Raw genomic sequence first — 17,127 nt, 5'->3', positions numbered from 1 at the left:
TTTTCTTATTTGAAACTACTGTAAGTTAGCAAGCTTAAACATTTAGAAAAACAATTTTCAATATAAAAATAATTTATTGTAAAATAATTCAAAGTATCTAGAAATTTGTAGGATTTAAAAATATCTCAGAATTAAATCATGTTTGGAGGAAATTGATTAATTTGATTAATTTCCGAATGTAAACAAATTCAATTGAATTTTAGAATTTTAATTCCTGCCCTTGAAATCGAATGAAATTTCAAACACTGATGATTTAAAATTTGTAGTTCATAAAAAAATAAATTAGATATAAAAATTGGAAGTAAATTCCAATCTGAAAGTTCTAGAGTTTCGAAAATGTTTCTTTATTTTTTTTATCTTTATTTTTAATTATTAAATATTCTTTACTCTTATTCTAATTTTTCCATAAGTCTCATTTTTTTCATCGGGTCTAACATTTTTTTAATTGCCCTGGAGAAGAACGGTAATTTTGAATAAGTTTCATCCTATAATTTAATGTTACAATTTAAAAATAACTAAGAAATTAACATTTTTATACAAAAATTTCTCTCGACCAAAAAAAATGTTTTTGTAAAAAATATTAGTAGGGGTTTTTTGTGGTGAAAATCGACTTTTTATATTTTCAAACAAATCGTCGCCACTTATTTAATTTTAAACTTTAAAAAAATGTTTTGATTTATTTAAAAAGATGGTCAAAATCACCAGGACCTGAAAAGAAAATTGGAACATAAATAGATTTAAAAAACGATAGAATCTAAAATAAAGAATTCGTGTGTTTTTTTTTAAATAGACATCAAAATTCCAATACTCGTAACTTTCTGATCTTTTTTTAAATCGGAACTTGAATTGTAGAGAATTTAAAGCCTTGATACTTAAAAAAAAAACTTAATTTAAAGTGTTCAAAATAAAAATGGTTTAATTTTGTTGAGTTATACTTTAAAATTGTCGAATTTTATTTTTCCAGAACGAGTGTGCTTTTTGTCCCGGAACTTTCATACGCTGTTGCTCATAATGGAGGTACTGTTTGGTGTATGGAATGGTGTCCTTCAGGATGTTACCAAGATCAGAGAATTGTCAAATTTGAAAAAGAGCCAAATAAAGCAAAAAGAATGGGTTTATTGGCTGCTGCTTGTTCTGATGGATTTGTACATATTTATTCGCTTCCATTCCCAGAAGAACTGACGATTTCGCCAAAGGAGAAAAATCAGTAAGTAAATTATTAGTTATTTTTTAAATAGTGGGTACATTTTATTTTAATTAATATATAAAATGATTTAATTTATATTTATAATCTTTCAATTTCAGATCTATAGTAGTAGTTCTTAAAAATTGTAAACAAATATTTCCATTTACCTAATAAGCCATTTAAAAGAAAAATTTTAATAGAATAAAATATCTTACAATTTGGGGGGAAAAACTTTGTGTAAACAATTTATTCATTTGAAAGAGAGAAAAATGCGACAGAAAAGAACTTTTAGATGTAGAAAGAGGAGAAACTAAAAAATAGACTATCTTTTTGAGTTTAAAGGGGGAAAATTTCATAAGTAATCAATTTTTCGGCCTCAAGGGGGAAATTTAAAAAGTAAAGAATTTTCGGCTTGAAAGGGGGAAGTTTGACAACGATCTTTTGACTTGAAAAGAGAAAAATTTACATAATAAACTTTTAGAACCAGGAGCGAAAACGAAATTTTTTGGTCTTGCAGAGGGAAAATTTAAAAGATAAAAATTTGTTTGGCGAAAATTTTATTTTTCAGTCGCAAAAGGAGAAATTTGAAAAGTAAACAATTTTTAATTTGAAAAGTAGGGTAATTTAAACGATAAATCATTTTTTTGTTGAAGAGGGAAAATTAAATTAATAATACATTTTTGGGCTGAAAGGGATGAATTTTTTCCAGTTAACAATTTTTCAGCTTGAATGAAAAAAACTTGGCAAGCAAACAATTTGTTTACTTGAAAAAGGGAAAATTTACCAACTAAACCATTCTTCGGGATGAGAGTGAAAATTGGGTTTTTTGGTCTGAAAGAGGGAGCATTTAAAAAGTAAATAATTTTTTATTGAAAAGTAGGACAATTTGTAAGTTAAACAATTTTTTTAGTTAAAGAGTGGACATTTTAATAAACTATCCATTTTTAGAGTTGGAAAGGATGATAGTTTATATGTAAACAATTTTTAAGCCTGAAAGGAGGAAAACTTGAAAAAGAAATAATTTTTTGACTTGAAAAAGAGAAAATTTAAAAACTAAATAAACCACTTTTCGGGGCAAGAGCAAAAATTTAATTTTTTGATTTGAAAAAGGGGAACATTAATAAGTAAACAATTTTTCATTTGAAAAGTAGGCTAATTTAAAAGATAAATCATTCTTTTAGTTGAAGAGGAAAAATTTAAATAAATAATACATTTTTGGACTCGAAAGGATGACATTTTGCAAGTAAACAATTTTTCACTTGAAAAGGGGGAAACTTGGCAAGCAAACAATTTTTGACTTGAAAAGAGAAAAATTGACAAACTAAATAATTTTTCGGTCTAAGGGTAAAAATTTAATTTTTTGGTCTAAAATAGGAAAAATTTAAAAAGAAAACCAATGTTTATTTTAGAAGTGGGGAAATTTAGAAAATAAATAAGTAGAGAAAAAAAATAATAATGATTAATTAGTTACTATTCCAAAAAATAATAGGCTGAATGAATGTTTTGGAAAATATCTTCAAAAATATTTCGTAAATTTTATTTTTAGACTTCCAGTTTATAAAGCAAATCCTGTACAGTTACTTGTTGTAAATATTGCTTTGACTGAAAGGGAAAAGCAAACTTGGCAGTGTACGAAATTAAGCTGGACGAAGGAAAATGGACACAAGTAAGATTTTATTCTCTTTTTTGTTATCACTTTAGGTGTTTCATATTTTTAGAGCTTCAAACATTTCTTTGAAAAAGCAAATTTATTTTAAAAAATTTTTAATGCAGATTTGTTCGTAAAAAATTGATATTTAATCTTGTTATCAGATCGATTATTTTAATTATTCTTTTTCATAATTCAGAACAAAACCCAGAAAACCTGGAATTTTCAGGGAGTTTTTTAAAGACATTGCATTTTTTTCGAGAGCGTTCTTAATTTTGCTTAAATTACAATATAAAATTAATTAACAATGATTCTTCATTTGTGAATGTAGTTTTATAATACTGTATTGAACTACTTTGTTGAGAAATCAATTTTTTTTTCTTATTTGAAATTAATGTTTTTAACTGAAAATGTAACTATTCCAGTTGAATGTTTCATCATTTTTGTTTAATCATTAATTTTTTTTAAATTGGAAATTCGTCTTCTTTTGGCAGAAATTAACCCTATTTGTTTAAGATGCAGTTATTCTAGTTCAAGATTCATCAATTTAGTTAAAGATTCATCTTTTTGGGTTAAAATTGATTTATTTCAGTTGAAGATTCATCATTGTAGTTGAAAATTTACCATTTTCGTTGAAAATCGAACTATTTTTTAGAAAATTAGTGTTTTTTTAATTAATTGAAAATTTAACTATGACAGTTGAATTTTTCATCATTTTATTCAAAAATTTAATTCTTTGCCTGAACATTAATTGTTTCAAATAAAAATTTAACGACTCAATTTTTGGTTCACAATTGATCGTTTTCTTAGATCAAAATTAATCGTTTTTAGAGGACATTAATCTTCTTGGTTGGAAATTCAATTATTTTATTTAAAGATACATAATTTTAGTTTAAAATTTATTTTTTGGTTTACAATTCGCATTCAAACTAAAGATTAATCATTTTAGTTGAAAATTCTTTACCTTGTTTGAGCATTAACTTTTTTTAACTAAAAATTTAACTGTTCAATTTTCCTTTGAAAAATTATCTTTTTTGATTGAGAATTCATCTGTTCTGGTAGAAATTAATCTTTTTGGTTAAAAGTTCATCGTTTTGACTGAAAGTTCAATTATTCTAGTTAAAGATTAATTATTTTAGTTGAAAAATTATCTTTTTGTTTTACATTTAGTTATTTCTGTTGAAGATTCATCGTTTTAGTTGAAAATTAATTTTTTAACTGAAAATTTACCTAAATTTACCTAAAAATAATACTACTTGGTTGAAAGTTAAACTCCTTTGTTAAAAATTATTTTTTTTTTGTTTAAAATTAATCTATTTCAGTGAAATCTTTATAATTTTAGTTGAAAATTTATCACTTTGGGTGAACATTTTTGCCTGGAAAATTAGCTTCTTAACTGAAAATTTAACTATTTCATTTTTGGTTGAAAACTTATTTATTTTAGTATAAAATTCAACTATTTTGTCGAGAATTAATATATCTTGTTGAAATTACGATATTTTTACTTGTGAAGTTAGGAATTCGAAGGGGTTTTAATTTAAATTAACATTGTACTCATATTAATATGAACTGAAATTTAAGTATAAGAAGATAAAATAAAAATTTGATTGAATTATTATTCAAATTCATCGACTTTGGAGATAAATTTAAGAAACGATAACTTATGTTTTAGTATAATATAATTATATAAATAATCCATGTTGCTAATATGTGAAAGAATATCTTGTAATATAATTTGTCTTCTCTTTGTGAATATAATTTTAATTAATTGTATTCTAATTATAACTAGAAAAAACTTGAAATTGCCAGGGAATTTTTTTCCAAGATTTGAATAGAAATACTGAACTTCTCCCATTTTTATTTCATTTGTTAAAAAATAACTATTTTCTTTGTTTAGTATACTAGCTGCCGGGTTTTCGAACGGATATATCGCTCTTTGGAATCTTACAACGCAGTCTTCGCTTTTAAAGAAGAAACAAGGAAGTACAACTCTCCTCAACTCATTTCGCCATTTCTACGCGCATCATCATTCCGTTTCCAGTAAGATTATTTTTTAAATATTATACTTATACATATACATATATATATATATATATATACTTAAAGATGAAATGTCAAAAAATAAGAGTGAACTAATTTTTTCATTGGGATTTTGTTAAATTTGTATTGTGAGTCGAAAAATGCGGGTATAGAATATTTAAATATTTAAATTTATTTAGTTTTGGAAGTATCAGTTTAACATTAAAATATATGGATTTTCAACCAAAAATGTAATAGTTGACATTTTAACCCAGAAAATACTTTCTTTTAAAATAAAAAATAGTTAAATTGAACAAATAAAAATGCATTTCTGACAAAACAGTTGAATCCTCAACAAAAATAGATTCATTTTAAACAAAAATGTGGAATTTTTAACCAAAGAGATGAGCTTTAAGCAAAACAGTTGAATGTTCAAACAAATACTTAAATTTTTAACTAAAAAGATGAATGTTTAACACATAAGATCAATTTTCTGCCAAAAATCATGAATTCTCGATAAACGGCTACCTTTTCTTCAGCAAATAGTTGAATGTTCAACGAAGCAGATTAATTTTCTATCAGAAAAAACAAATTTTAAACGAAATACGTAAACTTTTAACCAAATAATTTCATTTTCAACCTTGAAGATTAATTTTCTACCAAAAAGACGAATTTTCAAGAAATTACTTAAATTTTCAACTAAATAGTCAGAAGAATGCATGTGATGTTAGTCCAAATCTTAATTTATTAATATTTATTTTTTGTTTTTTTATTATTTTAAAATTTTTTAATTGAATAGTTGAATTTTATAAACAGACATAATTAATTTTCAAATTAAAAAATACCACTTCAACCAAAAATAGAGCAATTACATTTTAATTTAAGAGAATTAATTTTCAATACAATTTGTTTTCAAAGACAGCTTAATTTTGTACCAAATAGTAGTTTCTACAGGTTAGTTGAATCTTCATGCCAAGAATACTAATTTTCTACAAAATAGATGAATTTTCAACAAAAAGGTTAATTTCCAACCAATCGGTGGAATTTTCAAGAAAATTGTTAAATTGTCAGTTAAGAAAATTAGTTTTTAACAAATAAATGAACGCATTTTCAACAAAAGGTTAATTTTCAACCAATCAGTGAAAATTTCAACAAAATAGTTTAATATTTATTTAAAAACATTATTTTTTAACCAACAAAAAAACGAATTTTCAATAAAAATTATGAATCTTCAACAACAAGAAAAATGAATTTTTAAAAAATCAATTCAACCAAGGAGTTGAATTTTTAACCAAAATAGATTAATTTTGAATCAAACTGTTAAATTTTTAAACAAAAAAGGTTAGATTTCTATAAAAATAGATAAATTTTCAAACCAAGAAGATGAATATTCAATGGAATAGTTGAAGTTTCAACAGAATAATTCAATTTTGAATTAAGCAACACCATTTCTAAACAAACAAGATGAATTCTTCAATAAAAATTAATAGTAAAATTTTCAACCAAAAGGAATGAACTTTTAATTTAACCAAAAATATCTTTATTTTCTTATTGTGTTCTATTAATTCAGTTCTCCTGAAAAAAGAGGAGAATAGGGAAAGACTGTGTAGCCTGCGTTAAATAAATAGGAATTTTGATAATTTATAGACCAAAGAATAAATAAAACCAAAGTTAAATAAATATTGAAGTTCATTTTTATTTATTTCCAAATATTAAGTTAGAAAACTGGAAATTTTGCTTGAAAAATTCAAGTTAATTTTCCAACGCACACTTTTTTATTTTGGAATATACACTTTTAAATTCGGAATACCCATAAGTTTAATATTTTACAAAGTCTCGCACACTATTTCAACACTATTTTTTCAAATTTGTGATACGATTTACATTGTTTTTTATCTTTGAAGTGATTTGGAGGTCTGTGAATGCTGAATTCAAAAATTGTTTAATTTTAAATGCTTGAATTTTAAATTATTAATTTTTAATGACTTAATTTGAAACTTTAAAAATATAACAAAATTAAAGGATATTTTGTTCATTTAAATTTGGCAGCCTCTCAATTTAAAATTATGCGATATTGAACATTTCATTAATATATAGATAAGTTAATTTATAATTCTTCGGTATTGTATTGTTAATTTAAAACATTATGGGCTCCTGAAATTTAAAATGTAAGTTTCTAAGGTTCAATTTATTTATTTAATTTGATTTAATTTGATCAATTTATCCATTTTTAGACTTGATAATATAATGTTTAACTCCAAACGCTTAAAATTCTAAAATTTTCAGTCATTTTCTGCAGCTATAAAATGTATAACTTTTCAAAACATTTTAAATTTGACGTTGTTGAATTTCAGAATTATCAGGGAATTTTTTCAAGAGAAGGGTTAATTCTTTTTTTAAATTGCAATATAAAATTGAATAACAATGATTCTTTATTTGTAAAAGTAGTTTTATGTTATTGTATTCAACTATTTTGTGGAAAATTCGTTTTTGTTGTTTTCAAATCAATTTTTTAAACTTAAAATTTAACTATTCTTTGTAAACAATTGATCGTTTTTAGTTGAGAAGACAAGTGTCTGGATGAAAATCCATGTATTTTGTTAAAAATTCATTATTTTTGTTAAAAAATTAACCTTTTTGGTTAAAATAGTATGCATTTGCTGGAAAATTCAACAATTTGTTTGCAATATTTTCTCTATCTTGACTGAAAAATCTTTCCTAATTGAAAATTCTACTCATGTTGAAAAGTCGTCTTTCTTGGCTGAATTCAATTGCATTTGATTAAAAATCATAATCTTTTTTGGTTGAAATATCAACTACTTCATTTTTCGTTAAGAATTTTTCTTTTTTGAAATGAAAATTTAATTACTTGCATGAATTTAAACTCTTTTGTTAAAAATTAAATTTTTTGGTTGAAGATTCATAATTGAAAATTCATCTCTTTGTTCGAAAAGTGTGCCATTTTGTTGATTTTTTTGCGTGAATATTAATTTCTTTACTGAAAATTTTACTCATATTGAAAAGTCGTCTTTTTTGGTTTAATTCAACTATTTTTTATTACAAGTTAAAAAAATTGTTGGAATATCAGCTACGTAATTTTTCGTTTAGAATTTTCATTTTTTGGAATACAAATTTAATTACTCGGTTGAAAATTAAACTCCTTTATTAAACATTAATTTTTGGTTGAAGATTCATAATTTTCATTCAAAATTCATCTGATTGGCAAGCGTTTTTGTTGAACATTAGGTTTTTAACTGAAAATTTAACAATTTAATTTTTTGTTGACAATTTATCTTTTTTAATTGAAATTTCATGTATTTTGTTAACAATTTGTCTTTTTGTAAGAAATTAATCTTCTTAGTTGAAAATTTCATCTTTTTTGTTGGAAATTCAACTATTCCAACTGAAGATTCAACATTTCAGTTAAAAATTTGTCAGTTTGGTAGAAAATGAATTTTTTTGAACTGAAAATTTGATTATTGAATTTTTTGGTGAAAATTGGATATTTTTAGTTTGTGTTCTATAGTTGAATATTCATCTTTTTGGTTGAAACTTTAAGCATTTCACTTTTATATTTATAATTTCAGTTGAAAGTTCATCATTTAGGTTGAGCTACTTAGTTGACTACTTAGTTGGATATTAAAAGTTAAATTGAATTATTTTTTTTAGTGGAAAATTAATTTTTTAACTGAAAATTTAACTATTTTATTTTTGGTTGAAATCTCTTGTAGTTCAGAATTCAACTGTTTGGTTAAAAAGTCATCTATCTTGTTGAAAATGCAATATTTTATTTGAAAAGGTAGGAATTTGAAATGGTTTACATTGAATTTACTATGATAATATCCACATTTATTTTACCTAAATATTGCCTACTTATTGAGTATAAGAAGATGAAATACAAATTTGTTTGAATTTTTATAAAAACTTATGAACTTTAGAGAAAAATTCAAGAAATGATTAATTATGTTTTTAGTATTATTTAATCAATCGATGGTCCTGATATATTTAAGAATATCTTGTAATATAATTTGACAAAGTTTTCTAAGTTAAACATATCAATTGAATCCCTAGAAACTAAAAGAAAACCATTATTTATAATAAACTCGCGAAACTGTATAAATATACTGAGTCGGTTGTTATAGAAAATGCGAAATATTTTAATTACTCAGCACTATGAAAAAATATACCAGGATAGAACTTGAGATACCCTTAAAAACCTAGAATTGTCAGGTAATTTTTGTCCAGGATTTGAGTAGACACCCTGTACAATTTTTTATTTTTTATTGCTGTAAATTTAAAATTGTTCTTTTTATATGCTTGAATTAAAATTTTTAAGGATTTCAATTTGAAGTTATGCAATGTTGAAAGTTGTAGAATATAAAATTATTAATTGTGAACAGATTAATGTTCAATTAATCACTTAAATTAATGAAGTACTGTCCTATACTTTAAATGTATTTTTTCTTTCAGTGATATCGATGATTCCTTATGGAGAAAAAAGATTTTTGGCGTCTGCAGGGATTGATAGATGCTACAAAGTTTGGGATTTGGAACAACCAAATTGTGTGGAATGTGTGACGACTAGGGGATTGGCAGTTGATGGTGCTTGGATGAATAACTGGCCCTGTGCTGTCCTCAGTTATGATGACGCATTAGGGTATGCATTTTTTTATTTCAATTTAAGATTAATAACCAATAATTAAACCAAGTAAATTAATAAAATAAGCTAAAAATAAGATTAATTAAAAATTCAGCTGTGGAAATTTTTAAATTAAAATAGATTAAAAGTAGTCGAAAATTTTATACTTTTGGAGAAATTTTTAGAACAAAAATCAGTCAATTTAAAATAGGTTTCATTTCAACTTTTGTTTTCAATTTTAAGTACAATTATTGACTTTTCCAATAATGAAATAATTCTGTTTACAATGTGTAATTCTAAAATATTTTATTTTTAAATTTTCCATTCTAGGTCTTCATTTTGAAGGGTACATTTTCTATTTACAGAGTTTTAAAATACAGCTTCAAAGACTTGAATAATTAAACCTTAAAAGCTTTTGAAATTTGTTCACAAAAAAATTAAAGTTTATCAACTGCAAATATAAAATAGTAAATAATTTTAAAAATCGAATTGTAGTTCGAGTATTAAAAAGTGAACAAAAATTGATTCTACAAGGCGATTCTAAATGTAAACGTCCGATTGAAACTTTATGAACTATTTTCACTTTTTAATTAATTTCCAATTAATAGATGTAAAATTAAACGTTTTTATTAAATTTCAAATTCTATTTAAATTTTTTACTCTAAAATATCCCATTTTTAACCCATTCAATTTAAAAAATGTTGAATTAAGGAAAATAACAGTTTTCTAATATTCAGCAATGTTTCACTGTTTATTTAAAATGAGAAATTATAAATAAAATATTCAAATCTAAACAATTTGAAACTGAAAGTCTTAATATTGAAACTTAATTTAAAACTTAAATAGATTTTTAAAAATTTTAAACAAAAAAACAAAAACAAATTTTAATGAATAAATTACAATTGAAAAATTATTAATTTAGAAAATTATCGAGTAAGTGTAAGAGATATTTAGAAGTTTTAAAAAGATTACAAGGTAATTGAAAAATTCAAAAATATTTTAATAAGATGGAGTGTTTTTAAAAGGATTTCGAACAAAAAATGTAGAATATTTTTAAGCATTTTGAAAGGTTTTAAAAGAATAAAAAGCATCGATTAAGATTACTACGAATATTCCAAATGATTTTTTATTTTTAAAAATTAATTTTAAGACAATATTTAAAAAGATTTCAAAAGTTTTTCAAAATGGTGAAAAGATAATCTGGGAAGATTTAAAGGCAATTTTTTCACTTTAAAGGTTTTATTTAAAAGTTTAAAGAAAAAATCGGATAATTTTAAAAGATATTTAAAAGCTTTGGAAAAATAATTTAAAATATGAAAAGATTATTAAAAAAATGTAAAACAAAGTGTAGATTTTTGAAGATTTGAAAATAAAATTTTCAAGTTTTTTATGGTTTTTTAAAGGTTCCAAGGTAATAAAAAAACCTTTCGAATATTCCTGTGGAAATTTTAAAGTGATTTTTGATTAACAAAACATATTTTCAAGAAAATATTTGAAAAGATATTGAAAGCATAAATAACAATTGAATAATTAAACATTTGTAGCAACTTAAAATTAAAGTAATTTAAATTCAAGTTTTAACAGTCTTATTTTAACTCTACAACTTATAAAACTTTTAAAATCTTAATATCATTTTTTGTATTATGTTTGAAAACATAATAGATGTTCTTTAATTTAAAAAAAAAAAGGTTTTTTTATGATGAATGAAGATAGATTCTTGAGGAAATTTAAAAAATTGAATATTTCACATATATCTAAACAGAATCTAGAAGATTTTAAAGAAATTTATTTTATTTTATAGGATTTAACAAAGTATTAGGAAAAATTCGAGTCTTTTTAAAAGATATTTAGAACTTTTCCAAGATTTTAAATATTTCTATTCAATTTAATACATATTAAATTTCTAAACAATTTTTAAGTGATATGTTAAAATTTAAAACCCTTTTTTAATTTTCTTTTTAAGTTCATTTTTCAAAATAAAAAATCATTAAAATTTGTCACACGCACATTAAGAAAGTTCTTTTTTTAATACTGTCAGACCTTCTAAACCTTCTAATCCTCAAAATTTAAAAATAAATCTGTTACAATTTTTTTTTAATTTCAGGAAATAATTCATAATCTTTTATAATCTTTCTTAATTTTCTATTAGAATTCATTAAAAAATAATTATTTAAAAATTTTCCATGAATCTGATAAGAAAATTGTTTTTGATTTTGTTGATAAATTGCAAATTTCAGTTTAACTAAAAAAAATTTTATCCTGAAAAATTAACAAAATTTTCTGAAAATTTCCTATATTTTTTTAAACACATTTTGAAATCTCTAAAACTCCAAATTATTCTTTCAAAATAAAATCTGAACCATTTACAATTTATCCAGGAATCTTAAAAAAATTAAATCTCGTCAAATACTTCATAATTATTAAAAAGCTTATATTTTTTCGAATTCTTCAAAAAAAGTCCTTATCCATAATTTAATTTTTCTTATCTGTTTGACAGAATTATTTCCTATTATCAAAAAATTATTTGCAATTTAAATTTCCTTTTCTATCAATAATATTTAGGAAACTTTAGAAAAAACTTTGATCAAAAATTAAAATTATTTTTTAGAAATTTTGATATTATTCAACATTTGAATTATACAAATTTTATGCTTTAATTTTAAAAGTTTAAAATTCAGGTCAGTTTTTATAACTTTAAATTAAAATTTTTTTAGTTTTAAATCTTGTGAAAAACCGTGAAAAATGTGTGTGAATCTGGAAATGACTGTGATTTTTTTTCCTCTTTAATAATGGTCATCCGGAATTAAATATTGTAAACTTGTTTTTAATTAGTTATATTTTTTACCTTTTCAGATTGAGTCACACGAATTCACAACTTATTCCATTGAGGGAACACTCCTACAAATATTTTCCTATTTTAGCCACAAATTCTGCAACATACGTAAGATATTTTAAATATTTTTCGAAAAATTCGTGTATTATCTGGACATTATTTTAGACTGAATTTACAGAAAATCTCTGCAATTGCTTCTAAAAATTGAAGCTACTTTAATCAATCTTTCTCTAAATATCTAATAAATTTGTACTTTTTAAGGCCAATTTGAAATATTTATTTTTTATTTTCAATCAGGCAATTAGCGTGAGCGATCATGCAAATGCGATCGCGCAAGGAAATCAGGCGGGAGAAATTGTTACAATTTTCCCGCATCAAGTTCTGTACAAGGATATAGAAAACTATCTAAACAAAAAGCGATGGGTAAGAATTTGATTTGAATCTGCTGGACAATTTTTATTCGATTTAATGCTCTATTCTTTGATGAATGGATAATCATCATTCAATGATTATAATTAATTTTCTCTAATAATAGCTGTGTTCCTACGTCCAAGTAACTGATTTTAAATCCTCTGAAAATGTTGAGGATGATTCAAGCAAAATAGAGAAGAAGGAATATCGTTATAAACCAGCGACTTACTCAGAGTGCTCGGAACGATTCGGAATTTCCTTTTCTGACGATTTTAAAGTGAGCTTTCAAATTCTTAAGTGAAGTTTTAAAGCTTGGAACGTATTCAAATTAAAAATATTAATTTCCAGACCTTTAGAACCTGCAAAGCGAAGCAGTTAAAAGAAAAAGTTATGCCTACAGATCAACTTGAAACTGTTTCAGTTGAACAGTATCCATTCGCATCAGTCAATCGCGTGAGTTTAATTTATTTCTGTTTCTTTCAAAATAATTAAACCTAATATGAAAATTGAGAATATTTTTTATTTTCAATAGATCTCGTGGAATCCAAATGCATGGAGTTATTTGTGGTTCGCAGCAGGATATCAAAATGGATTTATAAGAATCCTTAATTTCAATTCCACAGTAAATACAGATCTGCTGAAGAAATGTTTGCCTCGATTTTCGAATCAAATGCGTGATAAACATAAGAAATTGAACGAGAATAATAGACCCGAAGGAAATAATGAGAATGGCGAAGGGAGTGAAGAAGTCCTTAGGTAAAATGAAACATTTATACTGAATTTTATAAATGATCCTTTGTAATTTGTAATTTTGCATAAATGTCGCGAGGTGTTATTAAAAATCTTTTGAGTAATTTCTCGCTTCTATCTTTCACATTTCCTATTTTCTATCCCGAGAAAGGGTTTTAATTTTAAGTCAATCTTTTTAGAACCTTAAGACTTTTTCAGAAATTTTATAATATATAAAATACGTTTGAGTGAAAATATTTGGATGGATCCGAATAGAATGATTTTCCAATATTTTGTAATAATAGAAAATTTAATGTACATAAATTAAATTTATAAAGATTATGAATTTTCTGCACTAATGGCGCCAATAAGATTTCTGGGGAACTTTAAAATTATTTAGGTTTTAGTTTAAGGGATTAATATAAAGTTTTGAAGATTTCCAAATATTTAAAAAAAAAGATGGAACATTTTTAAGACAATTTTCTTGTATTTTACAGGATTAAAGTTTTTTTTATAAAAACTGAAATGAAAAGATGTTTAGAAGTCTTTCAATGATTCGAAAATAATGTTAATCTTGAGAAAATTTCAAAACATTTCCAACAATACACGTAGATATTTTAAAAATTTCGAAAAAAGAAGCTTTTTGAGAACTGTTTAAGAGAAAATTAATAAAGCTTTCAAAACATTTCAAATGATTTCCGAAAATTTTGAAAAATAATGTAAACGTTTTTAAGCAAAATTCTTCAAATATCCAAGATTACAAAATTGCAGTAGAAATTCGAGTAAATTTATTAGATATTTAGAAGTTTTAAAAAGAGTCATAAATAATTTAAAATTTTAAAAGATTTTAAAAATGCAAAACATAATTTAGATTGTTGAAGATTGCAAATACAACGGCTAGTTTAAATTTTTAAGATTTTTTAAAGGTTTTGAGAGAATAAAAAAATGTCTTAAGATTTATGGAATCATTTTTTATGGTTTTTTGTATTGAAAAAATGGTCCAAAAAGAATCCAGAAGATTTTAAGGCAATTTTTCTAATTTAGCATAAGTTTAAAAAGATTTGAGGAAAAAAACAAATTATTTAAAAAAAATATTTAGAAATTTGATAGTTTTATGCAATTTTTTTCTTAATTTTACGAAATATTTGAATCATCTTAAAAAATAATAATTAGAATATTTATATATTTTAAAATATTGTTTATTTATTTGAACTGTATTTGTATTATATAGATTGTATTATTTTATTCATTCATATATTTTTATTTTACATTTATTATAATTATTATATAATTTTATTTGAATTTGAACTTAAATCGATTGTTTAGAAATTCGAAAATTTTGACAAAAAATTAAAACTCTTTACGATTTCAAGAAAACAAAAAATTTTTTCTTAAGATTCCTGGGAAAATTATAATTAATATTTTATTCAAAAATTAATTTTTAAAAATTATTTAAAAGTTTTCAAATACTTCTAAAAATATCAAATAAACTATGGAAGATTAAAAAAATTTTCTATTATTTTTCAAAAATTATAAAAATTTTACTACTAATTTGAGTCAGTTAATTTTTTTTAAATTCTTCTCTTAGTAGAAATGGTACTTTTTGGTTAAAAATGCAATTTATAATTATGCAGATTTTTTTTAATGAGGAAAAATACAAATCATTTCAAAAATATTTAGAAAGTTTATAGATTCAGAAACTTTTAAATATTGTTAATTTATTTGAATCGCATTTGTATTACATAGATTATATAATTTTCTTTTATATTTATTGTAATTATTATAGAATCGGATTTGAATTTAAATCAATTGTTTGAAAATTCGAAAATTTTGAAAAAACAAATTGAAAAACTTTTTGAGGTTTCAAGAAAACAAAAAACTTTTCTTAAGATTACTGAGAAAATTATGAATAATATTTCATTCAAAAAATAATTTAAAAATAATTTTAAGTTTTAAAATACTTCTAAAAATATCGAATCAACTTTGAAAGATTTAGAAGTCTTTTTATTACTTTTCAAACATTTAAAAAATTTTACGACTAATTCGAGTCAGTTAAATTTTTTGTTTTAAAATTCTTCTCTTGGTACAAATTTTACTTTTACTTAAAAAATGAAATTTTGTGGTTAAAAATAATCTGGTTTGGTTCAAAAATTAACTTTTTTGTTAAAATTAATTTTTTGGTTGAAAATTCATTTTTTAACTGAAAATTTGACCATTCCATTTTTGGTGAAAATTGATATTTTTAGTTGAAAATTCAAGTATCTGGTTGAAAATTCCTCCTTTTTTATAGAAATTCAATTTTCTTGTTTAAAACTTCATCTTTTGGTTCAGTTAAAATATCGACTATCATATTTCTCGTTTATAATTTTATTTTTTTTTTTGCTGGAAATCAATTTATCTGGTTAAAAGATAAATTAATTTAATAAAAATTCGTCTTTTGGGTAAAAAATTAGTGGTTTTTGGTTAAAAATAGTTGAAGCTTTAACTATTTTATTTACCATATGTCTTCGGGTTGAAATCAGCTGTAATTGGTTGAAAATTAAAAAAATAGTTTAATATTCAATTATTTAGTTGATTTAAAAAAAAAATATATTTTTTTTTAAGATTTGCAAAGAAAATTTAGAAGTATTTTAAAGTTTGTGATTTCTTTAATAATAACGATTAATTATTATTAAAGGTTATTATAAAAACCAATATACAAATTATTAATTTTACTATGAAGTAAATTCTAAATTAAAAATAATATAAGCACATGTAATTATAATTAAACTGCCATAATAAAAAATAAAAAATAGTTATTTGCAATTAATCTTCAATTATTAATTAATCGCTATTACTAGATAACTTAAATATTATATTTAATACTTATCTGAAAATTAGAATACAATAAATAATTAACCAAAGGTATTTTTATAACAAATAACAACTGGTATGTTAACCAACTCTGCGCAGATAGTTAAGAGATCAGCAATTTTAATCGAATTTTATTCATTTTAAGTGGATACCATAATTTTCAAAAAGAAAAGTTGAACTTTAAATTTGGCTGCATATATAAGGTAATTAAGTTAAATACAGCATATATTTTTTCTTCGTACAGACTTTATTTTCGTGCTAACAAATTGCCTTAAAACGAGTAATGCAGTACAGGCTAAGCATTACTTTGTACACTTTATACGCAAATCGAATATAATTTACATTTTTCAATGCACATAAAATTCTATTGAAATACACTAATATTATTTTTCAATAATTTACAAATAGTTTTACTAATTCTTTATAATTCTTGTTCTTAAAAATTGTTTACAAAACTCTCCACTTACGAATTCCGGTGTAAATTTTTGTTCAAAAACTGCTGTCATTTTAAAAGTATTTCACTTATATTTTTAAAAAGTTTGAATAGATTTTAAATTTATAATAAAACTAATTTTAATCAAAATCCTTTCTATTCTTAATTAATGCGTGAATTTATTTCAATAGATTTCAGTTTGCAGTTTTTCACTTATATAGAAATATATTTCTCTTTACAATTAACTGGAATTAAATAGCCAATATAAAGTTTTCTCAAACTTAAAAAATGTGAAAGATTAGGTTAGGTAAGGCAATAAGATTGAGCTGTTATTTTATTTTATAATTTTATAAAATCATGCACATAAGAAATTATG

The 17,127-nt window shown here is 22.9% G+C and overlaps 1 protein-coding gene across 4 annotated transcripts in view; it reads left to right on the top strand.

The window, feature by feature from the left end:
• The window catches only part of LOC117181408, a 54,220-nt gene that overhangs the window by 30,962 nt on the left and 6,131 nt on the right, over positions 1–17,127 (top strand). For 3 of the 4 annotated variants that reach the window (XM_033374028.1, XM_033374030.1, XM_033374029.1), the window contains 9 exons: positions 965–1,207; positions 2,733–2,852; positions 4,732–4,874; positions 9,324–9,510; positions 12,346–12,433; positions 12,623–12,748; positions 12,861–13,013; positions 13,085–13,189; positions 13,269–13,492. In XM_033374028.1, coding sequence (XP_033229919.1) covers positions 965–1,207; positions 2,733–2,852; positions 4,732–4,874; positions 9,324–9,510; positions 12,346–12,433; positions 12,623–12,748; positions 12,861–13,013; positions 13,085–13,189; positions 13,269–13,492 — 1,389 coding nt within the window. Of the gene's footprint in view, positions 1–964; positions 1,208–2,732; positions 2,853–4,731; positions 4,875–9,323; positions 9,511–12,345; positions 12,434–12,622; positions 12,749–12,860; positions 13,014–13,084; positions 13,190–13,268; positions 13,591–17,127 lie in introns of those variants that run through there. The other variant, XM_033374031.1, reaches the window with a different exon arrangement.

The sequence above is a fragment of the Belonocnema kinseyi genome, chromosome 10 (assembly GCF_010883055.1).
Source record: "Belonocnema kinseyi isolate 2016_QV_RU_SX_M_011 chromosome 10, B_treatae_v1, whole genome shotgun sequence".
Taxonomy (NCBI): Eukaryota; Metazoa; Arthropoda; class Insecta; order Hymenoptera; family Cynipidae; genus Belonocnema; species Belonocnema kinseyi.
Note: the sequence above shows the minus strand (reverse complement) of the source record. Positions and strands in the feature narration are given on the sequence as shown.